Source organism: Grus americana, chromosome 14 (genome assembly GCF_028858705.1).
Source record: "Grus americana isolate bGruAme1 chromosome 14, bGruAme1.mat, whole genome shotgun sequence".
Lineage (NCBI taxonomy): Eukaryota > Metazoa > Chordata > Aves > Gruiformes > Gruidae > Grus > Grus americana.
Genome location: NC_072865.1, coordinates 19,391,411 through 19,417,538, shown reverse-complemented (window position 1 = coordinate 19,417,538; position 26,128 = coordinate 19,391,411). Strand labels below are relative to the sequence as shown.

Genomic DNA, 26,128 nt, shown 5'->3' with positions numbered 1-26,128 from the left:
CGTGTTTTGGGAGCAATTCCTCCTTGTGCAAACTGGCTTTACAGCTCAGACCACGCTTGCATGGTCAGCAAGTTCTGAGCAGCTACGGAGTTGGGAAGAATCAGCGAGTGAAGGCAAAGCTACTTTGCAAAGGCAAAACCAAGTCAGTTACGGGGTTACGTCAGCACATCTGGCCGGAGAGGCTACGAAGGGCATGGTTAAGCGCAGTGGTGGCAGCCCCAGGAGATGGTCCAATTACCTACCCCATGGCTCTGCTCGCAGCTGATCTTCCCTCTGTGCAGGGGATTGTGCTGACATGGGGCATGCTTGCCAAAGAGAGTGTTGTGGGTTCTCCCACCTTAGAGAAAGAGGCAGAGGGGTCTAAAATAATTTAAAGAAGGATTTGATGTAGAAAGTTGATGTTGCCTATGGAGATCGTGGTTTAAGGTATGCAGAGTGGCCAAGGGGCCCATGTCTGTGCTTGGCAGATCTGCACTCCCGGCACCCTTGCCATACCCTGAGAGGAGGGGTACGTTGAAGCCATCTTCCTGGGGCAAAATGGATGAGGAGCAGCGTCCACGGGTGCACATCAGCTGGGAAGAGGCTACAGATGGACACATCTCCTAGGTCCAGCTAGGACAGTCTTTTCGCAGGCGCCAGCACCCCTTCCTGCCCTGCGGTAGCAGCACTTCTGGGCTGAGAACGTGACTCAGCCCTTGCTAATTGTCCTGAGGAGCAGGAGGGCTGCTGCCAGTGAGCTGATACTGCAGATCAACGGGGAGCTGAGCAAACACGTGAAGCGTCACGCCCCGCACCTCACAAAACTTCCATTGCTCACTTATTCTGACATGTGCAATTTGATTTTTATTATCCCTGATAACCCCTAGCATGGCAGCAAATCTGCCAAAGTGTATTTTGTAAAGGGAGGAAGGCTCCGTAGCGTGAGCTCTTGCTGCAGGACCTGGCCAGGAAATCTTAGAGAAATACTATAAGGCTGCTGTGGATTTTCTTTTCTTTCCCTGGGGACTCTGGGGATTGCAGATCAGCGGATTGTGGATTAGCGGATCAGGAATTAGAAATGCATTTTTCATTCTTATGTTACACACTAATGAACTGACAAATTTAATTTCTTTAAATCCAGCTACTTCAGTTAGAGTAAGTGAAGTCATCTTCTGTCTCTTTTGGTAACTTGGGAAAGGCTGAATCGCGATCTCTCTGGGCGTCACATCATCCAAATTCAGTTCTTTGTCTTTAGTGTGTGGCTGTTAACGAAAGTACGGTCTTATTTGCAAGAAAGAGCTCATCCGTCGTAGGTGGTCTCCGAGGGGTGCGATGGCGTGCTCGTCGGAGCACTGTGGGGGGGGCTGCAGCTCTCCACCAGCCACGTATCGCCTTGCCAGTATAAGGAGGTGAACTCAACCCCAGGGGAGCTCCGGTCTCGGTGCCCGAGTCCCCTGGTAGGGACTCAGGCGTCCCTACCAGCTGCTACTGGGCAGGCGCCCTTTTAAAACCCAGTGCCGTGGCTCTGCTGAGTCTCCCCATGGCATGGCACCGCATGTTTGCTCAGCTCCAGGCATGAGATCTGCTTGGCTGATGACATCTAATACAGTTTTCTTGCCCTTCGGCTTGTTTCTGTGAATGAAGTTGAGGTCTTCCACCTTCTTTTGGATCCCTCTGTGGGGAGGGTCCCGATGCCTTGGGCAACCCCCTCCACTGTAACGGGCTGGGATTTGGGAAACACTGGTGCTGGTGGATGCAGCGGGCTCCACGTGCCTCTCCTTCAGCTGCACTGTTCTTCAGGTCTTGTGGTACGCACCTCCGTACCCAAAACCTGTGCCAGGGATAACACAGAGCAGAAAAAGGCATTTATGTCGTTAAAAGCCTAACGGACTGCGCTGTGGGACCTGATCTGCAGGGGGAAACCAGCTCCATCATTACCCAGTCACTCTTCAGAGCTTTAAATGAGAGCGAAACAAAACGGCCTTGGCTTTCCGGAGCAGGTTTTGTTCATTCACTTTGTGATGCTGAAAGTGGGTCTGAAATGCGACCGCCTCTCGACGTGAACCACCGGCACCTCCAGCAGAGCCGTGGGCCGGCGCCTGCCGTGAGAGCCGCTCTCGCCCGCCGGGCCGGGCACAGCCCGCGCCGTGCAGGAGGAGAGTGCTGGGACATCAGTTACTCCCCCTGACTGATGAAGGGATTCTGGGCTGTGCCCATAACATCTTGATTAACAATTAACATGATGGAACTGGAAAATACATCTCATTTCTTCTCCTGAACCCGACAGGTGAGGATATATGTTTCCTGGTTGATTGCTGTGCCTTGTTATAGCCTATTTACGATTGATTGAAAAGCAGAGGCTTTGTATGAAGAGAGACCTTTAATCTCCTGGCAGAGCCAAGTGCGTTTCCCTTCAGGAAACGTTCCTTCTCTTCTGCTTATCTCTAACCCCCACTTTAAACCTGAACCTGGCAGAGACCAGAAAGAAGGCAGGATCAAAGCAGAAATAATTGGGATCGCTGGCTTCTGTGGGCAGTCTGAACCCGTTATTCCTACTTACTAACTAGTTATTCCTAAATAACTCTTGCGAGAGACAATTCAGCAGTTGCAGCATCTTCTTGATGAAAAGCACTCAAATGTAATAACCATGGCAACAGTTGCTGAGGGCCGCCGCAACAAGGGATGGAGATGTGCTCTCTAAAGGACAACGGGCCCAACTTTACTAACAAATGATGCTGTAAAGCACCAAGGAGGGGATGTACGGTGAGGTCCGCATGCTGGCTGTTGTCCTGGTGGGCATCCGGTGCTGTGCTGGGGATACAGGTCGCCCTGGTGCACCCCGTAACGAGTCGTGCTTCATTAATGGTGGTTGTCTTCCCCTCTAGATGTTGGGGAGCTCGTAACCTGAAAGCCAAGTGGGAATCATGGGAACACTTGATCGGGAGGAAAAGGCCAGGGAGGGAACCTCAAGGGGAGACACCACCTCTGATCCCGAAGTCACAGATGATTTCCCAGGGTTTGGCTGCTCGGGGAAAGACTGCGTCTTTCTGCTGTTGGGTCTTCACCCAACTTCATTGGTGTCACAGACAGGTATCGATAGTAAATACTTGACATGTCTAATTTCAGAGCTTCTTCTTTGTAAGACCACGTTTGAAGCTCTACAGGAGAGGTGACAGAAGCCACGGGGTGTTGCAGGTGGAGGAGCTGGTAGGAAATGGGGCGTTTTGACTTGAAGAGTTGGCCCTCAGTGCGTGGCAGGGGAGAGTGCAGGAACCAGCTGAGCCAGCGGCACCTGGGCTGAGCCTGGAGAGAGTTTGCTGCGAGGGTCCTTCATCCCTGGCTCACGCTCTCCCCTTGCCCAGGGTTCTTCTGAGGGCTCAATGTTAGGACAACCCTTGAAAGACCTCTCCGAATGCTCTGCTCTAAATCTTAGGTTGGGAGCATCTTAGGTTATGAGATCAAGGCCTCTCAAGTAGCTTTGTGGAGATCGTGTTATTTTTATCAGGCAATGTTCTCACTCTGTTGTCCTATTGAATTGGACATTTTATAAGCCTGAAAAGTAAGAGAAGGAAACTCTGTAATGTTCACTAGAAGAAGAGAGGACCCTACTGAAAGACAGCATTTTTACAGATTTCCGAGAAGGAGGCAGTAAATACTCCACCTCTGCTTAATAATAATAATAGGCAGTCTAAGTATCTCTAAAAATATAAAATAACGTGGGCCTATTTGGAATAGTCAACATCCTTATCAGCCTGCTGCCATCTCTGCAAACAAGTTTTGCTAGAGATTCTGGGCATGATTTTCAATGGCTCGGAGCAGCTGTAGCTTCTTTGACTTCAGTGAAAAGTCTGAGTGCTTGGCACGGCAGCAAACCAAGCCTCTTCCTTTCTGCTTCAAATTGGGTCTTGATTCTAAGTGAGATGAATTTTCTCCTCCTGATAATTCTGTGCATCTGAAGTGATTACAGCTCCGCGTGAGTGCTCTTTTAGGAGATTTGAATGCAGCGTTTTCTTCCGTCTTAAAAAGGTTCCTTCAAGCCTTATGATTCTGGAGAGGGGGGAAAAAAAATAAATCCTGGTGGAAACCGTCACATCTTCCTATGCAGATTAGAGATTAAAACTTTTATTTTTATAAAACACATACGGGGGCTAAATCGGAAAACTTCTGTTCAGGCGAGCGGGTTTTGGCTGGTGGCAACGTGCTGCTAAATTCTTATCTGGCGATGGAGAGGCAGAGCCAGAGAGTGGTATTATTTGGAGTTCTTAGAGAGTGAGCTTTAATGTTTGCTTAACTCCACTAAAAATAGACGCCACCCTCTTTTCCTAATAGGCGGCATTTGTCACACTTGATTCATTTCCTCTCCCAAACTGAGTTCCTTCATGAATATTCATCTCTACTCCCCAGGAATCTGCCTGTCCTCAGAAGTTGTACTCACGGCGACCGTGCCGTAACAATGCGAGTCAACCTTTCAAAGCTCACCGAATACCCGGCCCGATCCGGCAAAATGTTGCGATATCAACAGCTCTCACTGATTTCTGCCTTCTCTGTGAGCTGTGATTGCTCGTTATCCCTCTCGATGAGACCCTTAACAAGTCTCCCGTTCCTGTTGTCATAGCAGCACCACATTGCCCAGTATGGCGAAGTCTCTGTCACTGTTAATTGTGAGTTGGGAGGATCGACTTGGCAGTTTTTCTAGTGGGGATTAGGCCAAAAGGTCCCTTCTGAACCGCAATGAATGCGGTTTCCTTCAGAAAATACTAAAACGTGGTACTTAGAGCAAATTTCTGAAGAGGGAAGCTTTACATAGCGAAGAGAGGGACAGCAGTCCTTACAGAGCTCTTCCCATTCATGCTCAGCCACCCCTTAAAGCAGAGAAGAACAACCAGAAATGCCAAAGGAGAATACAAAATGGTTGATTTGTGGTTAAGGAAGTCTGTCAGTACCTCAGACCTTCTAACCTTGGAGGTCCGAAGCGTGTCGAAGGTCCCTGCTACTGTCACGCTCCAAGTTGCTGCTGGAATGGGAGAAATCAGCTGCTAGCTGGTGAGCGTTGAGGAAGCAAAGGGCTGACGTGATGCTGGAGGAACGTGAGGCCAGCACAGCTGCTGGACCACGGACCCTGGAGCTCTTGGCCAGTGGGTGTATGAGGAGGTGTGCGTGGAAGGGCATCTGTAGGACCTTGTGATAGGCGACCGTCTGTTTCACTCAGCAGGGACCAAGGAGAAGACTTGATGCATCGATTTTTAGGGCCCTGGGGTGAGTGCTGTGCCAGTGGTGCGGTGACATGCCCGGTGGCCGTGTGAAGGGGTGCTGGTAGTCACCCACACCTGCGTGGTGCCTTCCAGCACATCAGGCTGTGGGTCTGCTGCCCGACCATCGCTCCATCCTCACGCCGTTTGCTCACTGTGTTAACACACCTTTCAACCTTGCTCATTGTTAGTTCAAGGACTAAGATTGATAATATCTCAGCAGGGTGTTGTCTGGGTTTGTGAGGACCACCCAGCGGGTGGACTTCTGTTGCCAGCGGGGTCTTTGCCGTCAAGGAAGACAATGTTGATTTTCAGCAATGTGCTAGAAGAGTTTTCTAGGGGTTGCTCTGGTGTCGTGGGTGAGAAACGTGCATAGCAGAAAGAATGATCTCATCACAGCTTTCATCCTGCAAGTCCTAGAGCGGCTGCATCGCCCCGCTGCAGTGAGACGTAGCCATGGTTGGTTGAAGAGGGCAAAGAGAGGCAGCGTGCTGTTTGCGGCTCAACCCGAAGGTGTGATTTATTGGCGAGGATGCTATCGTTAACTGGTAGGACCTGTCCCAAACACTGGGTCAGCATCTCTGCTCTCGCGCAGAATAGCACCGCGTGGTCGGTTGCCCAGGAGCGGTAGGGCCAGTGGTTGTATGTCATCTCCAGGGGTGACAGCTCATCTGCAGGCTCGCTGCTGGCTCAGCGCAGAGGCAGGGAGGAAGGGCTGTCTGTAAACAATTCACTCTGTTTCCCGTACGCCGAGGGATGGGGATCAGCTGTGCTTGTTCCCAGAGACCTGCTCTCTGAATACTGTCCTCCGTGCCTGTCACTGGGTTTATTCCAAAACGCTGAAACGTAGCCAAAATAATCCGTGACCTAAACGTAGGCATGAGTGGTGTTTTTATAGAATGAAAAAAGAAAAAAAAAAAAAAATCCTTGCCCCCCTCAACCTCCCCCCCCACCCCACAAAAGGAAAAACCTCGCTGGCCAAGCCCTGCAAATGAGTTTTTGTTTTTTCATTTGCGCAGTGAGGAGCCAGATTTCTAAAGTCTGGCTTTCAATTTTACAGGCGTTTATTATAGGCATGAATAATTGCTGGCACTGTGCTACCACTGTTGTTTGCTCTTACGGTTAGGCCAATTACATATGTAAGCCCCTGATTTACAAGCAAAAGCAGATCTAAAGTAGCTTTGTGGCCTACATTTCAGGAACGAGTAATGTGTCCACAGTCAGCTGTAGGTCCCCAGATTTGTGCTGTGAAACACAGAGGTCCGTTGCCATAAATATGTGGACCCAGATTGTCCCAGGCATTATGCGACACGTGCTGTCACAGCGCAGCGTGAAGGACATAAAACACGGATGAGCGTTTGAGGACAGGGATCTTGCCCAGATTCACCCCGTAGCAAGCACGCTAGAAGAGTCCTGCTGCGTTTGGGGAATTCGCAGAGAATGCACGCTAAAGGGAGAGGATTTGAACAGAATGGCAGAATGGTTCTAAACAAAGTCTGTCCAAGTCCTATTTCCCAACGTGGTAACTGGTTTGTGTTCAGCTCTTACTGTCCAGTGAGCCCTCCTGGGGAAGAAGAGTAGATGACATCCATTACTGAATTTCAAATTGATCGATTGAGGTCAAACTGAGAATGTTTACTTGCTTTTGCACAATAGGCAGAAGAAGGGTGGGAAGGAGATAGGTCAGTGTGGTGAGTGATTCTCCGTGGGGTGATGGTTTCCAGACAGGTCACGTCAGCCACGATACCTGTTGACCTGGACTCTGCATTGCCCAGCCTGGGGAAATGTCTCACCTTGCTGTGCTGGTACCGCTCGATACCATCAGCTCTGGGGTAAGGTGAAGAGCCAGCCCATGCGGTGGGGGAGGATGGAACGCTGTACTGATCCTCCTTGGACTGGTGGGAAGCTGGTGTCCTTGCTGCTGCGGGGAGCAGGGAGGGAAGGATGTGAGTAAGGACAGAAGAAGGCAGGATGTTTGTGGACGCTGATCTCATCGTCACAAATCGGTAGTGGATATTGTCTGCGGGAGGTAATAGTGGCTCCGCTTGGGAAAGAGGCCAGTGTTTCACGCTCCAGGGGATGGCCAAGGGAGGATGATGCACTCGTGTCGTTAGTCATTAGCGCAGAGCAGGCTAAGGTTTCTCTTCTTTTTGTGTAGGTAGGGTTTGTGTACTCAGCGGGAGGTTGTGGCAACCTCCTTTGTGTAAGTGGCCCGAAATCAGTCTGACTGTGTGCTGAGCCGATGGACGTTGGCAAGGAGACGCTCTACCCCGGCTCAGCGCAGAGTGCTCCCAGCTGGGTTCACAAGTGTCCGTCCAGGCAGGAAGCATCGGTTTAGGACCGTTGGTTTCTGAAGTGATGTCCTTAAACATCTACAGCTTCCAAAGGCAGACGCAGCACCCGGACACCCCCGGGGCAGGCAGACCGCCCGGCAGCGTGCACCATGCCCTCAGCAGACCCACTGGGCAGCGGCTTCCCCCTCTCCTCAGTACGAGCAGATGGGAACGCCGACCCAGATTTGTTTACTAGGCTGTGATCGACTGAGGTTTTACGTACCAGCAATTACTGGCGAGTCTTCTCTCTTCCTGCACCTTCGCAGCACATGTGTGAACTTCTGGTTGTGTCACCTTCCCGTCCTCTCTTAACGAAGTCTAGCAGTGGGAAGTGATCATCACAACTAACATTTGCGTAGCGTATGTCTTTCCACAGTTCCAGAGCGTTGAATAAATTGAACCCCGCTTCCTCCTTCACCCTTCACATTCAAGCTGTTTCCAAATCCAGGCATCTCAGCTTCCAGAACCACTCTCAGCTCTCGGAGCTTTCTTCTGCCCTGGTGATTAAGCCTTTATCTCCTGCCTCGCAGAACCTACCTCTGATGCCGTATCACTGCTCTCCATTACAGAAACGGTGTTCATCTCAAGATCTTTCTGGCTTTTCCTAACCATTTCATTGCCAGGCTAAATCCATCTGTTGGCTCCCTCCTCCACCGTTGCAGATGAGGGCTTTTTCTCTTTGCCTTTACGGTCATTAAAACTTAATTGGCATGTTGGCTGTATCCGTTCTCTCCATCCGTCAGTGATGTAAGGGAGACTGCTGAAATTCCCTTCTTCTTGCGTAATTACCTTATTCCACTGCATCTTTTATGCCGAATGTTCCCGTCTGAATGTGCTTCCTCTCCTTGCTCCAGCCCTTTCGAGCATCCAGTTTGGTTGTGGTACCTGCCATGGCTTTGTTTCTTACGTATGCACATAAATTCATTGCATTATTGCTGTATTTTATTAGCTAGCTTGGTCATTTTAGCTCCTTGACAGCTTGATTCAGGCATTTGTAGGTGTTTCATTCACCCTCTTTCTGAAGATGGGATCCACATCACCTAGCTTCAGTCTTCCTTCACGAGTGTCGACCTGAGCTAACTATCCAGGCTCCATCTCCAACCAAGCAAGAGAGACAAAAAGACCTCCAAAGAGACAGAGCGAGCCTCCAAAAGACAAATCATCCCATTGTAAGACAAGAATCAAAGACATCTCCCATCACCCATGGAGCAAATCATCATTTCTGCTTGCTGCTGGTGACCGTGAACTCCTCAGGCACTTTTCAAAATAGATGCAGCCTCATTAGAGCGAATCTAAAGCCTTGAACCGTTGACTTGCCTTTCTGGATTAGCCTGGGCAAGTCCCGTGGAAATACAGAAACGGTGGTTGGGTCTTCAGGGATGTGCAGACCACAGGTTGGAACACGTCACCGAGGGAGCCCAGGCAGCCCGTCTGAGCTAGATGTCTTAGTTTTAGGTGTCTAATGTTAAGTGAGATGAATCTGACGCTTAAAAAGGTTTGGGGAAATGTTTCCATCTTATTTTGTATTTAGAAAATATAAAGGTATATAGCGAATGTTTAAAAAACAACAACAGTAATAACATTAATTACAGGTGAGTGCAATTTGCCTTTATCTTTTAACTGAAGCTGCTAGAAAAATTACTGCTGTGCTGATATTTGGCAGGGATGCCGATGCGAGTACCCACTTGTTTCTGAAAAATGCTATTGGATTTTTAATGACCATCAGCAGCACAACCTTGATTTTTAAATGTCATACTAAATGTAGCGGTTCCAGCCTCCTCTGCCGTGGCACGTGGGTGTTTGAGTAGGGATGAATCAGAAAGCAGAAAGAATTGCTGGTGCTTTCTGTGGCTCCCAAGTTTTCCTTGAGGGCTTCCCACCCAGGAACTGGCTTGAATCGTCTGTGGGTTGTGTTGCGGCATCACAGTCCCTGGTCCTGTGGCGGCACTCCTGCTGTTGCTTTCTCCTCTATTAATGCATGATTAAGTCGCTTGATGCAGAATGAGTTCGTTAGATTTCTCCAGGAGCTGGTGTTCCGCAGGTCATGCTTTCTGTTGATGAAAACCGGATAAATAAAAAAAAAAAAGGTTTCCCAGCTTTTGCAGATGCAGCTTTTCCATTCTCTCTCCGGCTGGAAGCGTTCCCCAGGCTTCGCTTTTAGAGCTGCAATCTGTGCTTGGCATTTGCGAGATGGTGATTTGCTTTTGTAAATGGAGCAAAGTCTCATTTTTGAATCATGACTCAGTGAAACAAATCTACTTTTCTAGTCTAAAATGATTCTAATAGCACTGTTAAACCCGGTGGGACTAGGAACAGCCAGAGTTTAAAAGATGACATTGCAGTGGGTGTGATTCTCCCTGTGATCCAGCATCTTCCCTTCCCTGTTAGAGGAGTGGGGTGGATTGGGATGAGGCTCGTAAGCGATGAGCACATCGGATGGTTAAGAGCAATACCTTCCGTCGTGGCACCCAGGGGTGCTCCAGGGCACGTCCGTAAGCAAAATGGGTGGGAGATGGTAGAAAGATTTGCTTGATGTAATGCGCTGCCTTGCTCGGTTACGGGAGGAACGCAGAGACTTGCGAAACAGATGGCAGGGTTAAAATAGGACGGAGCATCACGGAGATGCTGCTGGAAGGGAGAGGAGTGAAGTGCCTGTTCTCACACTTCGCTTTGTGTCTCGTGGAAGAGCTGGAGAGTGCCTGCGCTCCGCTGGCATTCCCAACAGGGACGCGCCAGGCAAAGGCTTTTTTTTTTTTTTTTTGCTTTTTTTTTATATTGTTAGCACTTGTCTTAAAGAAAAATCAGCTCAAATGAGCAAGCAAACAAATAAAGTGAATAACAATCGAAGGTCTTGGCCTGAGGCCACCTTTTAATGTCTCTCAAGATTATTAGTGGGATGCGTTAGATAGGCACGCGCTGCCGCTGGAGAATATAAACCAAAGTGTTAGGAGCCCGGCGGTTAGCACGAAGGCTTTCTTCTTGCAGTGCTTTCAGACAGCTTTTTGCAGTGTGTTCATGTTACCTAAGGCATGTGAATAGGTTGTCGGGGGTTTTTTTGAATATCTGAGTAACTTTGCATGCCTTGAATTATGCTCGGTGTGTTACGGCAGACCTCGCGGGGATGCTTCCGTGCAAAGCTGCCCCTCTGTGAGTTCCTGTCGCAGAAGGGTCTTGTTCAGGGGTCCTGCACCAGCAGCAGCAAAGAGTTAGGCAGGGCCCTGGGTGTTCCTGCGTTTGCCACCATCCTCGGCCAGTTGAGTTTTGGAGCCAGGAGGCTGGAGGCGTGCTGAGAAAAGGAGTGTGAAGAAGGGGAGGAGCGGGGAGGCAGGAGCCCAGCACTCACGCTTGCGCCTTGGTGCGGCTGCCGATGCTCTTGGGAGCTCTGCAGTTTCCCCATCTATAAATCAGGGGGTGCTTTGAAGTCTGTGTGATGGAAAACACTGGATGAGCTCAAGGACGCGGCATTAATCCTGCAATATTGTTCTTCTTCCTTGCTGTGTTGTGATTTTTGAAAAGAAATCAACACAGTTTTTGTGGGCTATGGCTAAAATGGCATGGAAATAAATGAGTTCTGCCTGTACTCGTAGAGAATCGCTTGCTTTTTATTAACGCAGCTTCTGATGAAACAGACCCCATCCTTAGGCACCGATATGCATTTGACCTACGGTAAAATAACAGGCTTTCAGAAATGCACAGGGAGTGTTTCGTAAGCGTGGCACATATAGCCTTAAGGTTGATTTACGCCTCGCAATAAAGCATCGGTTTGGGTGATTGAGTGCTGGGGGGAGTTCCTGTGATGTCCTTTTCCATGCACCGTGGAGCGCTTGCTCATACCTACCTGGAAGGATCAGTCATTCAACACGTTGTGCTGGAAGAGAGCTCGTGCAGTTCCCTTGATCGTTGCGGATGGAGCATGAGTCACCCCGTCCAGCCCTTAAATCACGGCGGGCTGACAGACCCTCCAGAGTGGACTGCATGGGCCCATCCTTCACCGTCAGAACGGAGAAGATGAGCTAGCCTTGACAAGGCTGTTTCATACCTTTTCCTTCACAGGCTCCTCCGGTTCCGTGCTGACGGGGTGACGGTGGTAGCCCCAAGAATCCAAAACCCTTTGCTTTTTAATCCTAAAATGGGTTGTGGGTCTTTGGTGAAACTCATAGAAGCTGAGCTGGGGTCTAAGGCCCTTGAGAGCTGCACCCCTCCGCTTGCCCTGGCGTCGGTGGGAGCTTCAGGTGCACACCACCACCCTCCAAAGCAGACCAGCGAGTCACCCGGCCGTCAGCACTGACGTTCACATAGCTGGGGGGTACCTGCTGGCACCAGAATAAAACTCGGAGCTGGCGAAGCCGAGGGTCAGGAGAAGAGAGGGGCTCTGGGGTGTCCTCGGGAGCCTCACGCGTACCAGGACAGTGGGATTCCTGCCTGGGCTCGCTTTGTTACCATGTGCGATCTCCAGCCCGTTTTCATGGTACCTTTTTTTCTATGATATAAATACAGCCTGTCGGTTTGTTGTTTGTGTGCGTTCAGCAGAACAATCTGGCGTGGTTGATTTTGTTATGGCACCTAAGGTTTTATTGTCCAGAGCTGGTATTCGCTCTTCTACTCCGCTCCGCAGAGAGGTGAGGAGGAAGAGGGGTTTCGCTTCAACTCGGTCCCTCTGCTCACATCGCTCCTCTCCAAAGCAGTTGTGCTTTGGCTGACAACTCGTTTCGGTTGACCCAAACGAATACCCCGGCTCCGCTGGCCGCTCTCTTGCGGCCAGGACGCTGGGTCCCGGCTGCGGGGGCTTTTTTGCGCCCCTGCGAGGTGTCTCGCTGCGGCAGATTTGCTGTTCTGTATTTTTATTTAATTACTTACTTTTACAGCTCTTCATATAAATCTAATTATCCATCTGTTATGCTACATTACAGCACTGCAGCTCGTCTGATTTTTTTTCCTGTTCCAAAATATTAACCGCGTTAGCCTTGCCCTCTCTGGGCTTCAGCGAGCCGGGTCCCCTCCCCGCAGGGCTCTCGATGGCTCTTGACCGTGGCCGCACCGTGAGAAGTAGCTCTGCTCTACGCTTCCAGCTCAGAATCGTTGTGACTGCAAAGGGCCAGAAAACCCGGGGTAGGTAATTCCGCTACATCGCATATCCAAGAGCAGAGTTTGCCCTGGTTAAACCCGATGTCACTGTGTCCCCAGGGAGCTCAGGGCTCGTCCGTAACGGGACGTTGTAGCCATCCTGCTTTCAGCAGGGACATTGCAGAGCTCGTAAGAAGCTCAACTATCTCTTGGTGGCGCGTGGGACGCAGATACATGGTCGAGAGCGAGCCCAGGTTCCCCCAGCTTTGCCAGGCAGTCTTCCACGCTATTTCTGCCGCTCTGGGGTGACTCACGCTCCCTCGGTTTAAGTATCACATTAGCCCATCAAAATCACAGAATCACATACTCAGCTCCAACTTATTCTCTGCAGTTCTATTCTCTTCTTAGCGACAAATAGTCAATAACCTAATTGCTCATTAAAAACCACACTTGCATCTATGTAATCCATTATGTCACGTTGAGATGTGTCGCTCTCACAGGGATGCTGCCGCTCCCCCGCTACTGTGATGAGCGCCTGGCTTGGTAGAAAGTGAGAAGGCAGCATCGCATTGAAGTGGAGATTTTCATCTTCTCGGGGTTTTTTTTTTTTTGTGTCTCTCCTATATTCTGTGCTTTTGAACATCTAACATCTCTTTTATGCTTCACATCTTTCATACGAAATTGTTGTATTGTGTTGCCTATTGAAACCTAGTTTTCCTTTTGTCAGGTTTTCCCCTCTTACCCCCACTTTCTTCTTCGTTGTATTTTGATCGGCATAACTACTTAGGGCTCCATTTTTCTGGGTGGTTTTTAATATCCTTAAGTCGTAGCTCTGAAGGCCTTTGTCTGTGATAAACTCAGGTTTGAGCTGATGCTCAGAGAAGAGGCTTTCTAGGCCAGCTCTGCTGCGTGCGGACCTCAGCGGGGGCTTTGGGGTTATCTGTGCTTCACCCCTCCTCCTCCTAACTCCAAATAGTCGCAGGCAGCTTCTTTGGGTTGGGGTTACTTTATTATTACCCTGTACGTCTCATATTGCGGGTGCAGATGTCCCATCTCCTTTTCGATAGTGTGAGACTGCAAGAATGGAAAACCTCTGTGTTAAACATAGATTTTCGTAAGAGATTCACCAACTCTGCACTTAAGCATCATTTGCTGGCATCCCACAGCAGAGCCAGGACGGCTGTTTCGGAGGACTGGCGGGGGCTGGGAATTGTTCACATTGAGTTGTCCCAGTTGTCCCCTTCTCAAGCCCAAAGTTTGGGAAGAGATGTAGCCCACCGGTGCGTACCTGGGTTCAGAGCCAGCTGGGCTCGCTGCGGCTGCACTGCAGCCGTTTCTGATGGGGACGGTTCATGCGGCAGCCAGCGCTTTGAACGCAGCGGGAAACCATGTTCTCCGCGTGTGTCACTTCTCACGTGGACTGTTTTAATGTTGGTTGGTTGGTTTTTTATTCTTAAACCTGCAATGTAAAATTCAATTGTGCAAGTATTAATGGGCTGCTGATCATCCTGCCTCTTTTTTCTGCCCTTATTCAGAGTCTCAGATTTACAGCTATTGCTCAGGCTGGAATTACCGAATTCCAGGCAAACCTTTAAGCATTGACATTGTAATGATCAGTTTTATCTTCCTATTATTTGTCAGATAATTTTAACGTGAATATACTTACAAGAGCTGTCAGAAGTCCTCCAAATACAGAGGCCTCTGAAAAAGTTGTTGGCCTTTTCATGTGTGACCCTGCTTGTGTTGCTTTTCGTGTCCAGGACTCACAAAAATGACCTTTTCCGTTGCCTTTCAAATTCTTACCCAGGTGTGAAGGTTTGAGAGGCACAAGAAGCCGGGCAAGGCTTGGAGCCGTGTTTCAGGATAATGCCGTCACAGGCACATTTTGGGCTCGAGCCGCTTCACTCTCCTGCGAGCAAAGCGTCAGTGCGCTCTCATTTTCTTCGTTAACGGATTTTTGGAGTGAAAGCTGAGGAGGGGGGCTGAAGGGAGGGGGAGGGAAGGTAAGCCATGCTGCCTTGCTGCCTCTTTCTGATCCTCAGGTTATAGCACAAGCTAAATAGACTGTGCTAAATTTTTTAGGCTGTTTCACAGACTTACAGACTTTGATCCCCGGCTTTGATTTCCCACGCGGCATTGCAGACCGCTGGTTCTGACGAGAGAAGAGACCCATTAAGTCCTGTCTAGCCCGGTGATTATCATGCCTTTTCACCATCACGCCGGGCTTTCATCAAAGCCCGATCTCCAGACTTACCTCCCTGCGCCCTGGGGAAGATGCTGGTGTAACTCAGCAGCCGGTGGCCACGAGAGCGGGTGCGCGGCCACCACCGCAGCGGGACACGCTCCAGCCAGGACAGGAGAAGTGCCGTGCTCATTGCATGCCCCCATTGGCACCTCTTTTTGGTCCTTCTCTACCTGGCTTCAGCAGAGCAGTAAGGAGGTGACCCTTTTTTTCCTAGGCTCTCGTGTGGTTTGGACAACAAGCAGGCCAAGAAATAAATGTTCTGTGTGTGTCCTTGCCGGAGCAGGAGCGACGAAGCCATTTACCTGCCTGCCCTGCTCTGTGCTTCCGAGTCCCCAGGTCCCTCCGTGCCGCTCGGCTTTCCTTTTTTTTTTTTTTTTTTTTTTTAATCTAAATCTAATTTTGCTGCTGTATTGCAAGTTCCCACTTAACTCGAGAGCCGCTGTTGCCTCAGGGCTGTGTTGCTGCTTTTCAGTCTTCCCACGCCCCTCGCATGTGTGGTCTGGAAAAAAGCTTTAAAAAGTCTCTTCTAAATTTGTGTACGTGTACTTGGGGTCACCGTTACCCTATTGCTCCTAGGATATCTCTTCATGGAGCTCTTAAAAAAAAAAAAATCCCTTCTTCAGCAAAACAGGAGCTGCTTCCGTGCAATGAGTTTGCCAGTGAAAATGGCAAAGGAGCAGCTGGATTTGCAGGAACAACAGCCGCTGATCCTCCCAAAATGTGTCCAGGGAGAAACAGCAGCCGTCCCACGAGCAGGTCCCTAACAGCCCGACGGCAAGGTGCAGGGGACCCACAGCACGTGGGGGTTACAAGCTACAGCGCGTGGAGAGGCAGTTTGGAGGGCTCTGATCCCAGCTTGAGAGACCGCATCTCCTCCAGGAAGCCTCCATTGTGCTGGTGGGTCCTCTGGCCGGTCATCCCCGTCCTAAAGGTCTTGCTGCTTCCACAGAGAGCTTTAACGGAAGAAAAAAAGGAAGGAGGGAGCAAACATCTCGACCTGGCAGCTAGTGGAAGATGCTGGGTCCCATCTCCGCCTTCACCACCCGCCCAAGGCAGGAACTGCCACCGGTCACGGGCGCTACGGCAACTTCATTTCAGTTTTGCTCTGATAGCGCTGATCACAGCGCGTCAGCCCTTGTTTTTATTGCTTTCGCTCCCCTCTCCGCGCACTGTTGAGGCTCGCGGTGTTCTGGCAAACAAGCCTTGACTGTAATAATTTCTGGCCCCTCGTGGGAAGTTGTAACTCCAACGCAGTGAAATACAAACTGGCAGAAAATGGAGTGTTTCCTTCTGCCATTGCGAGCTGCAGCAGGCAGGCTCAGATGGAGGTTTTCTGTTGGCTTTCCCTCCCCCGCTTTTGTTTTTGCCCTCTCTGCCGAAGGGCACGGTCACCCTCCTCCAGTCACCGAGAGGGAAATGTGCTGGGCTGATGAAATGGCACATTAAATTTGTGCTCGGCAAAGTCACAACTCCAGGAGCTTTGGAAGGAGGCAGCAGTGGAAAATGGAAACGTTGTTTGTCTTGGGGTCAAAGTGATGCGTCTTTGGGGTTGCGGTGGTCCCTGGGAGAGATGGGGAGGAGCAGGGAGGTCTGCAGGGAGCAGGGACATCTCGAGTTGGGTGGAGGATCAGCCTGGTTTGGGATTTGAAAGCACAGAGAGTAGACCATAGTCTTACACCATAGGAAAGAGGGTATTGTCTCCAGGATCCATATCAAGGGGGTCTGGTGGCCCATGTCCAGAGCTGTTCAGTGGCACAATCTGGGATGGATGACTGTCTCAAGAAGTTCAGAATCTTCTGCCCAAGGACAAAGCCCGCCTTGTGAGGGACAGAGATTTCTCAGGAGCTGCTCAGAGATGATGGCATGGGTACTTGTGAGCAGTAGAGATTCCTGCCGTTCTCCCCGAGCTCTTCACCCCTGCTCAATGCATCTTGACCAGCAGGAACACCAGCAGCGTGCCCGTTAACCCCAGCGCATCCCAGTGCCCAGGCGGTTTCTTGCATGGATCAGTCCCAATGAGCCTGTCCCCAGGCTTCTTTTCTGCTCTTCAGGTACAGAATGAGAGAGAGATGGATCTGATGGACATGGGCCACGGGACTGGGAGGCACAAAGACCTCAGACATGCAGTGAGGGCCACATCTGGAGGGGATGTGGTGTGACCCCACAGTCAGGGTGGGTCCTCCCAGGGCAAACTGGGGCTGTTTAACACACGAGGGTGTCTCCTGGGAAGCTGCTTGAACCCAAGCCGGGCGCTTGTGTCGAGTCCCTATAGCGCTGTGCCTGTTCCTCACCCAGGTTTGAGGCTGGTTGATCTCATGCGCAGAGCACTCTCAAATCTCTGCCATCATTGTAGCATCAGCGATGTCATCACAGGCTGTATTCAGTCTCTGTCCCAGCCTCAGAGTTTCATTTCAGTGAATTTCCTTGCTGGTGCCACCATCCCCTTATCCGTTAGCAGATTAGCACAGGTTGAATTTCCCATGCGAGCACTCCACAGTCTGTCTCATTGTATTTATTTTGTTCAGGCTGCTTTTCCCTGGGCTTGACAGCGTAATTTGTACAGATCTGTGCTGAGTTTTCTAAACCCTCAAACGAGCTTTTTTGTTAGTGTGAAGCCCAGACTATTGATAGTAGAGACATTAAACAACAGAAACATTGAGAAGTGAGCATCCAGGAAGGCTTCCTAACCTCGGGAGGTGCTCTTTGGCAAAAACTCCATGGTTCAAAGATTTTAATTAGATCTAATCCTCCAGGTGACTAACCAAGCACTAAAAGGCATACCAATTTTTCAGTTGGGTCCCTTGCTGTAGAGTTTTTATTATTTATTTTAGATAGATGTGACAAAAGAACTTGGATGTCCCGCACTTAATGTTTTCCTGGAATGGCACTAAGAGGTCTCTGGTGTAGGAGAGTCTCCTCTCAGCGCAGTTATACTCAGAAAAGTGCCTGCCTGCAAGCTTGTTCTGCACTTACTCTGGTCTCCCTTGCCCAGAGTGACTTGCACATGAAATTTGGTCGAGTTCTCAGATCAGAGGTTGTATTTTCTGTGTGTTGGAGTTGCCAGCTCCTCCTTGGGGGCCAGAGATGCAGCTGTGGTTTCTCTGCCTCTCGTTCGCACCAGTCACGGAGCCCCAGCATTGCAAACGTGCCTGACAGCGTGGCTGATGACGTGCCAGGCAGAGCCGAACCTCCACGCCGTGCCTTCCCCTAGAAAAGCTCGAAGCAGAAACAAGCACGACCCAACTGTACACAGAGGAAGGCAGAGAGCAAAGCTGGCATCGCTGGAAAAACAGAGCTGGAAAAAACTCTTTGTGCCCCTCCTGCTTGGTTTGCAGCAGAGCTTGTCACAGCAGGAGGGCTGTGTCTGAGCATCTCCTGTAGCGGCTGGGTGGGTTTCGGAGATGCTCAGGGCTCTGGTCACGGCCTTGGCGGCTGCGCTCGTGTTGCCCAGCCTCTGCAGGAGGTTTCCTGCGGTTGTGGTGAGCACGGCCGTGCTCAGCCATCCCAGCGCAAGCTCTGGCTGCGCCCACCTTGCTGCCGAGGGCACCTTCAGTGACTTTGGGACATGGATGGCTTCCCGCTGCTGCATCTCCTTCCCATCAATGGGTCTTGTGTCTCTGGACTCCTAAAGGGGTCTACTCACAAGACTGGCTTATAAAAATCCTTCTGGACTGAAAGGAGATGCAGGATTCATTCACTTCTCTAGGATGGATATTACTTATCTCTGGCTCTTTTGAGGTGAGCGTCACACTTAGCGCCTTTCCGCCTGCTGGGGTACATTAGAGGGGTCTTCAGCCAAACCCTGGGTGCTCTGGGAGCTGTTTGTCTGTCCTCCATCCCACCATTCTACGCCTCTTCCCGTCCTTGCCCTGGGAGAAGTTGCTGAGGCTGGACAGGGCGCCGTGATGCTGCGGGGCTGCAGCACTGTCCCTGTGCTGGAGGGGCCCTGGCTGTCCATGTGGCTGCAGGTGTGGCTGGAGATGAGATAGCGGTTGTCATCTGGGGGGAGATTGCCTGGTGTCCAGGGGTTGCCTGGGGACAGCTGAAGGTTTTGGGGCCAATGCTGTTTGCTGCATTGACTCCTGACTCTCCAAAATCAGAGCCTAGGCCGTCAGAGATGCCATCACTGCTCAGCAGGAAGAGGGGGTTGGCCACATGGGTCACTTCCCACCACAGTGAGGTGGAAAATAACTTTTGGTGCAGGAGACTCCGCTGCACCTCTTGACGTGGTGAGGATGGGGGATAAACACATCTTGGTATGTGCATCAGGTCCCACCTGGACCCAGGCACTACCAGAAGCTGGTTTGCTCCCAGGGCCGCCGGGCTGCCGCTGTGCTGACACACGGGGGTCTGCAGGTGCACTTGTGGACCACGCTGCGAAAATCTCTTCTGCAGGAGGATCCTGAAGTTCCTGGGTTTGTTCTTTCTCCTTCCTGCACTGTCTGGGCAGGTCACAATGTCGTCATCCTCAGCAGGGTGCCTGCACCGTGACTCTGCCTGGGTGCCTGCCACAGCAAGTAGGTGAGGAAGGAGAAATCAAAGGTGGCTTTCAGGAACCCCCATTGTCCTGCCTTGAGGTCAGCCTGGGAGTTGGAGCCAGGAGCCCGCACACCAGATCTGCCACCTCTGAGCCGTGGATGACTCCTAATGGTGCGAGAAGCAAAGCCTGGACGGAGCGGGGAGGGTTGGGGACGTTGCTCGGCACCTTGGTTGACAGAGATGAGCTCAGGGTGTTGCTGTATTTCTGGGAGCCATGGGTTTAATTCAAAGCTGCTCCCTGCCCAAGTCCATTTGTCTTCTGGTTTTTATTTTTTATGACCCTGTCTGCCTCTGTCTCTCTTATTTCTTGGATGATGCTTGGCACTGGCTGCTCTATCAGCTTTCTGGTAGCAGTAAGAGCTGTGGGTGTTTTGCTGTAGCAGGGACGTGTGACCTTTGTCTGGCCGCAGTGCAATTACTGCTTCAAAGTCGAGCAAAGGCTGAAGTGCTGGAGCTCTTCCTCAGAGCACAGGAGACCCGGGATCAGGGATGTAGACAGCCAGTACGTTGTGCTCCGACTGTGAAAGCCCTGCCAAAGAGGGAGCCTGTAGCGTCTGACCTCTCCGCCACCTTCAAAGATGTACTAGAAGTGGGTTTGCAAAGTGTCTGCGTGGCCGAGGTGCCCCTGCCCAGGCAGCCGCTACCTGGGGGCAGTGCGGACGGCGGGCAAGACTTGTCTTCATCTGCCTGCACCGGGGGCAGCTCTTCACGTCCACACCCGAAACTGTAGCCTGGTTCTTGCAGACAGAAGGGTGGATTTAGCCATTTGTAGTCCTTGGAGAAAAGCACTCGCAAGAGGGGTGTGCGTGGTGAGACCAGGCGTAATTTGTGTTTCAGAAGCACTGGGGACGAGCAGGACCTTCCTCCAGGTGAGCTGGAGGGCCGGTGCTGCAGCGATTCAGTAAATCAGCAGGTTAACAGCAAGTGAGGAGCGGGCGAGAGGGGGAAAGTAAGAACCGAAATATAAAAGGCTGTTAAGGAACAGATGCCATGCGAAGTGAGAGGATTCATAGCTGCGAGGGAAGCACAGGGGAGGGCTCCTTACCAGGGGAAGAGGGGTAGGACGTGGTGGGGTGGTGCGGGTGGCCCGGTGTGCCCTACTCCAGCCCCGTCGCCTTTGCTTCAGGTTTCATCGGTCATGGGCTGTGTTTGGGGTGGCCCGCAGGGCTTCACAGCTTCTCCATAACCATGAGCCACAGCCAGTGGGAGCTGGGGGGGTTTTCTCTGGGGTCAGGCTGGATCGACCCTCGTTCGTGTCCGCGGCAGGGGTGCTGCCCCAGACAGAGGGTGGCCTGTCCCACCCTGCCCTGCCCCACTCTGTTGGTGACCTGCCTTTTACTTCTGTCCCTGCAGCAACCCCAAAGTCCAGATAGAAGCAATCGAGGGGGGCGCGCTGCAGAAGCTCCTGGTTATTCTGGCTACGGAACAACCCCTGCCTGTCAAGAAGAAGGTGAGCGGCCAGGGATGCGCCTCTGGGTAAAGCTGGTTTTGTGCCCAACTCGATGTAAGCGCTCCTCGGGACATGGCCGACACCGTGAGAGTGTGGGACCCTGCGCTGCTCCCCATGCTGGGTGGGCTCCATCGCACCCCAGGGTGCTGGACCACCCCCCAGCAGCCGTGCCCCCCCAGTGCTGTGGGTCTCGCCCCCGCTGCCGACAGTGGCACGCACGGCAGCCCTGCCAGCCCCGCAGGGGACGGGGCTCGGTGCTGCGGCTCCTCTGGGGTTCCTGTGGCAGGCGTAACCATCAGAGGCTAACAAACATGGGAACCGACGTTTGGAAGGAGCTAATTGCTGGAGCCAGCCCCGCGTCCCGCCTTTGGCGGTGGCTTTGGAGCCAGCCGAGCAGCGCCGAGAGCCCCCAGCCAAATGTGCAGCGCTGTCCGTCGGGGTGGGGGCTTCCTCGCCGCTTCCCTCTCTCCCTGCTCACCGTACTCCCTGGAGCATGAGATCTCATTACCCTCGCTTTAGCGTGCGATGCCGCCTCTGTTTACGGGCCGTAAAATTATCTGGCTGCTCCTGAAAACTCAGCCTCACCGTTTAACACGGTGACCTCCTGCGAGAGGGGGTTTGGCGGGGCGAGGGATCCACCGGCTCTTTCGTTCATCTCTAATGCACCTGCTGTTATGCAAACAGCGGTGTGCTGTGCTGCCGGTGTTTTAACAAGCTCCCACAAACACATTCCCCTTTAGTCCATGGTGAGAGTCCTCCAGCGAGTGAAAGGCGTGGGAGAGGCTGGGGAACCCCTTCGCTTTTGGCCGCAGGTGGGACGAGGTCCCGGCTGGAGAGCTGCACCACAGGATGCTCTGTGCTCAGAGACTCCTCCCAGGAGTGCCCGTGGCTCCATGTGCAGCTCGTGTTTGGGTGGGACGGGACGGCTGGGCGTGCAGAGGCCCTCGCCGGCATCACCTGAACCCCTGGGGGGTGGGTGCAGGACGTTTCTTTCCAGTGAGCCTGAACGCTTCCCGCTGGCAGCCCCTGGAGAAGAGCGAGAGGGATGAGCTCAGTGTTGTTACATTTACACGTGGTCTTACAAGAGCCTCCGAGGGTCAAGGTCCTCCAGGAGGACAGAGGCTTTTCATTTCCAGTTCCCATGCTGTGTACAGTCTCTCGTCTCTCCGGGACAGGATCCCAAGAGCAGGTTGGTGCCCCAGCCCCTTCCCACGCGGGGCAGCAGCCCACGGCTCCTGCTCAGGTGGGTTTTCTGACAGCGAGGCCAAAAGTGCATTTCTTGCCTTCCCTGTCCTTTGGCCTATGGTTAAAAAAGGAGAAAGATCCTCCGAGTCACCAGCGGCAACTCGGAAGATGGAAAATAGAAACAAATGGGACTGGGGAAGACACGGCTGTCAGCTCGGATCTGTCCACGGAGAGCGAGGGATGCGTGGTCCCCCTTGGTGCATCCCAGTCCCTGCTCGGGCAGCAGCCCTGCCCCGGGCGGAATCAGCCTGTCCCCTCTTTGAACTGCGGCCATCAGAAGCAGAGCGGTGTAAAACGCAGCGGTTGGCCCCTAATTGCCTCCTCAGCGTTAACCCTGCGCTGCTCAAGGCCCAGGAGGCAAGTGCGGGTGTGCTGGTGTCTCTAGCTGGTGGCATCTGATGCGCTGCCGTGGTAGACCTTGTTTTGGGGCCGTGTCCTGGGAAACAGCGTGGTCTTGCCCTTCGGCCGCGTGGGTGCAAGGGAGAGGATGTTCCCCAGGCGTCCAAATCATCTCGAGGGGATCGGGCTCTGCTGAGCGGTGCTGGACCCCCCCCTTTGCCCTGTCCTTAGCCCATAGCTAGGAGCCGTACCGAGGACCGGCGGGTGTGAACTGCGAGCAGCGATGGCATCGGGTCTGTTCGGGTGCCGGTTGGAGCGTGTTTCTCCTGTCCCTGTGGGAAGCCACAAAGAGAAGCGGTGGCCGTGGCCACCACACTGATGGACCTCTCTCCTCACCAGGCCCTCTTTGCGCTCTCCTCCATGCTGAGACACTTCCCCTACGCCCAGCAGCAGTTCCTCAAGCTGGGCGGCCTCCAGGTGCTCAGGAGCCTCTTCAGGCAGAAGGGGATGGAGACCCTCCATGTCCGTGTGGTGACACTCCTCTACGACCTCATCGTGGAGAAGGTGAGGAGCCGGGAGGGAGGGAACGGGACCAGCCAGGCGCTCCCCACCCTGACACCCTCGCCGAGCCAAAGGGGCCCTGGAGCATCCTTGCAGGACGGGGGTGAGGAGGGGCCGATCCAGCATCGGTGCTGGTCCCTGCCGTTGGGATGAGTTCCCTCCAGCCCACGGGCCACCGCTGCAGGGCATGAGGGCCTGGCAGAGCCCAGAGCCAGCTTAACCCTTTATTTTTCATTAAACCGCTGCCACCATTTCCACCTGAGGGTGTTTAAATAACAAAACGGCGAGGACGCGAGCGGGGTACGTAGGCGCCGGGCTGTGGCGAGCTCGGCTGCGGTGTCCGGCTGCCGGCCGAGGGCCGGGGGACCTGCCGCCGCTGCTGTGCCCCTGCTGCTGGAGAGGCCCTCGCTGGAGCCGAGCCCACAGCGTCCAGTGTTTTATTTTCAAATACCTTGGATTACTGTTGTAAATGTCAGTTGAAAACCCGTCTTTCCTTGCCATCGCTTGTTGTTTAGTCTGTGCGTTTCTCTTACTCCAGAGAATGGAAATTAAATCCACTTTCGCTCAGTTTATAGCCAATTTGCCCTGCAGATCATTACTGCTGTAATACTGGGGTTTCAGGCACCGCAGAGCAACGTCTGCGGTTTAAAACAGTTGTTTTCCAGGAGACTTTGTAAAGGTGCGAATTATTTTAGCGGGTCTGAAATCTTATCAGGTGCTGGCTCTAAGGCGCAGCGATCCTGTCTGTCTGCTCGCGTGGCAAGGGAGCATTTGGCCCCAACCGTTCCCGCTCGCTCCTGCTGCACGTTTTACGGCCGCCCCATCTGTTCCCAGCTCCGCTGTGGCTGGGGGCGGTCCGCAGGCCCCGCAGATTCTCGGGTTTATGTTAAAACAATGATTTTTTTTCGCTGCCCTTCGGACTGGGAACGCCGCGTATCAATCCCAGCCCCTTCACGGAGGAGATGGCAGAGCCCTCGGTGCCCGGCAGGGAGCAGGGCTGGTCTGAGCGGGGGTGGCACATTTGGGGTGGGCTGGGTGACAGATCAGTTGGTTTGAAAATCGTAAACCACCATCAGCAGCTCTCTGCGCTGAAGCACAAATTGCTGGGACTTTTGACGGCTTTTTCTGCCGCCTTTGTTCCTTTTCACCCCAAATCTTGCAGGGTCAGCGGGGGTTTAGCGGGCAGCCCCCTCGGGGGACCGGAGAGGTCTCCTTGGCGTTGTCCCTCCTTGTCCCTTGCCGTGTCCCGTAAATCCGTGGGATAAACCAGCACGACCGAGCTCCCCACAGCAGCCCCCCGGGAACGGCGGGCCGCCATTGCCAAGCTGATGAAGAGGTCAGAGAAAATGTCACGGGCGCCCGTGGGGACCCAAGCGGCCCCTGGGGACGGGGTCGTCCGATGGCTCCTCATGGCAGCTCCTGGGCACGCTGGGTGCCCTCTCCCTTCCCCAGGGCTGGATTTCTGCTCAGCAGCCTCGCAGAAGCCCTCGTCTGCCTTCAGCAGTCCGAGGCAAGCCAGCCCTGCGTTATGCAGAACTAATTAGTGAAGGGCAGACATTGTAATTATCACAGGGGGCCACCAGCCAGGCTGGGGGGGATCCATTTGGGGCATGGAGCCTGTTTGCGGAATTTCACGCTGTCGACAGCCGCTCCACCACCCGATCCCCAAAGGGTGTCGGGGCGGTGGGAGGTTTCTGTTCCTCCCCCTGGCCTGGCGCTGCTCGGGCCGGTCTCTGGCAGGGAAGGGAGCAGGCAGCCCTGCCTGCCCCGGTCCCGCGGGCACCTGCGGGCACCTTTCTGCTCCCTCCCTGCGGAATTTCACTATTCAGGGTTTTCTGGGCCAGGCTGGGAGGGGAAGGTCTGGCCGTGGCTGGAGGAGACCAAGATCTCCATCTCTTCCATAGAGCAGCACGAAGGTAAGCAGTGATGTCTGCTGGGTGCTGAGGGAGCCCAAAGCAGCAGAGCCAGAGGTTTACAGGTCTTCTGCTGAACTTCCTCCCCTCCCCGAGTCCCCGTTCAGGGCTGGGTGATACTGAAACTCCCTGCCACCAAGAGTTTCCCAGGGTGGGCAACCAGCCCCTGTGGCCAACTTCATCCACAGGCAGCGGTGAACCAGGACACAACCTCGTCTCAGTTTTCCCTTGCGAGTCACCTTCCACAGGAGGTGTTATGGGACGCACATCCTACTCCCCCTACTCCGTCACCTCCTGGGAGCAGCTGCTCTCCAATGGGGATATTAATCCATGTTCCACCGCTTCCCACAGATGCTGCTTGAGGACTCGCAGCACGGAGACCAAACGGAAGAGAAAATCCAGCAGTACCGGCAAGTCAAGCTGGTCCCGGCGGTGGTGGAGCAGGACTGGTGCGTGGTCGTTTCCAACCTCCTGGCCATGCCGGAGCACGACACTCGGGAGAAGGTCCTCAAGACGGTGGGGGTGCTGATGGCGTTCTGCAAGGAGCGCTTCCGGGGGGACCAGGCCCTCAGCACCACCCTCAGCCTCCTGCGCAGCGAGTACGAGGAGCTGGCGGCCGAGGAGCAGAGGGAAGGTGACAAAGACGGCTACTTCAAGGAACTCCTTGGCTCCGTAAATACCATCATTCAGGAATTAAGATGAAAACAGCTGTAGATTCGGTTCCATTCCAGATAATTCAGGGCAACAGCGTGAGTTTTGATGTCACCAATGTAAGTGCACTTTTGAATAAACTGCTGGACTAAGTGAGATCCCACCACTGGGCGAGTGTGCCGACGGCTTCGTTATTACAACACGCACATGTCTGGGGGCACGTTTCTTTGGCGTGGGGTGCTGCTGGAAAACCAGAGGTGTGGACCTTAGAGGGAAGGCGGTGGAGGCTCAGCCTACGCCGCCTGTCACCCTCCTCCCGTGATACTTGAAGCACGTGGCTGAGCGTTCTCCGTCCGTCGGCGGGGCGATTTGGGGTGGGAAGGACCGAGGGACGTGGGGCTGTCCTTGTTACGCAGCTCTGCCGCGCAAAGGGAAGCATTTGTTCCCGCAGCTCTGATCTGCCTTTGCTCTTGCCTGGCGATGACCCGCCGTGTCCGTGATCTTTTATTTGCTTGGTGTGATGATCTCGGCCCTCGCACAGCACCGTTTGCCTGGGGATC

At 53.0% G+C, this 26,128-nt stretch overlaps 1 protein-coding gene across 7 annotated transcripts in view; it reads left to right on the top strand.

The window, feature by feature from the left end:
- SIL1 (SIL1 nucleotide exchange factor) overlaps positions 1-25,736 on the top strand; it is a 97,305-nt gene extending 71,569 nt beyond the window's left edge. For all 7 annotated transcript variants that reach the window (XM_054841851.1, XM_054841852.1, XM_054841857.1 and 4 more), the window contains 3 exons: positions 20,763-20,859; positions 22,843-23,007; positions 25,269-25,736. In XM_054841851.1, the coding sequence (XP_054697826.1) occupies positions 20,763-20,859; positions 22,843-23,007; positions 25,269-25,619 (613 nt within the window). In that variant the 3' untranslated portion in view covers positions 25,620-25,736. The remainder of the gene's footprint in view (positions 1-20,762; positions 20,860-22,842; positions 23,008-25,268) is intronic.
- Positions 25,737-26,128: the final 392 nt, after the last annotated feature.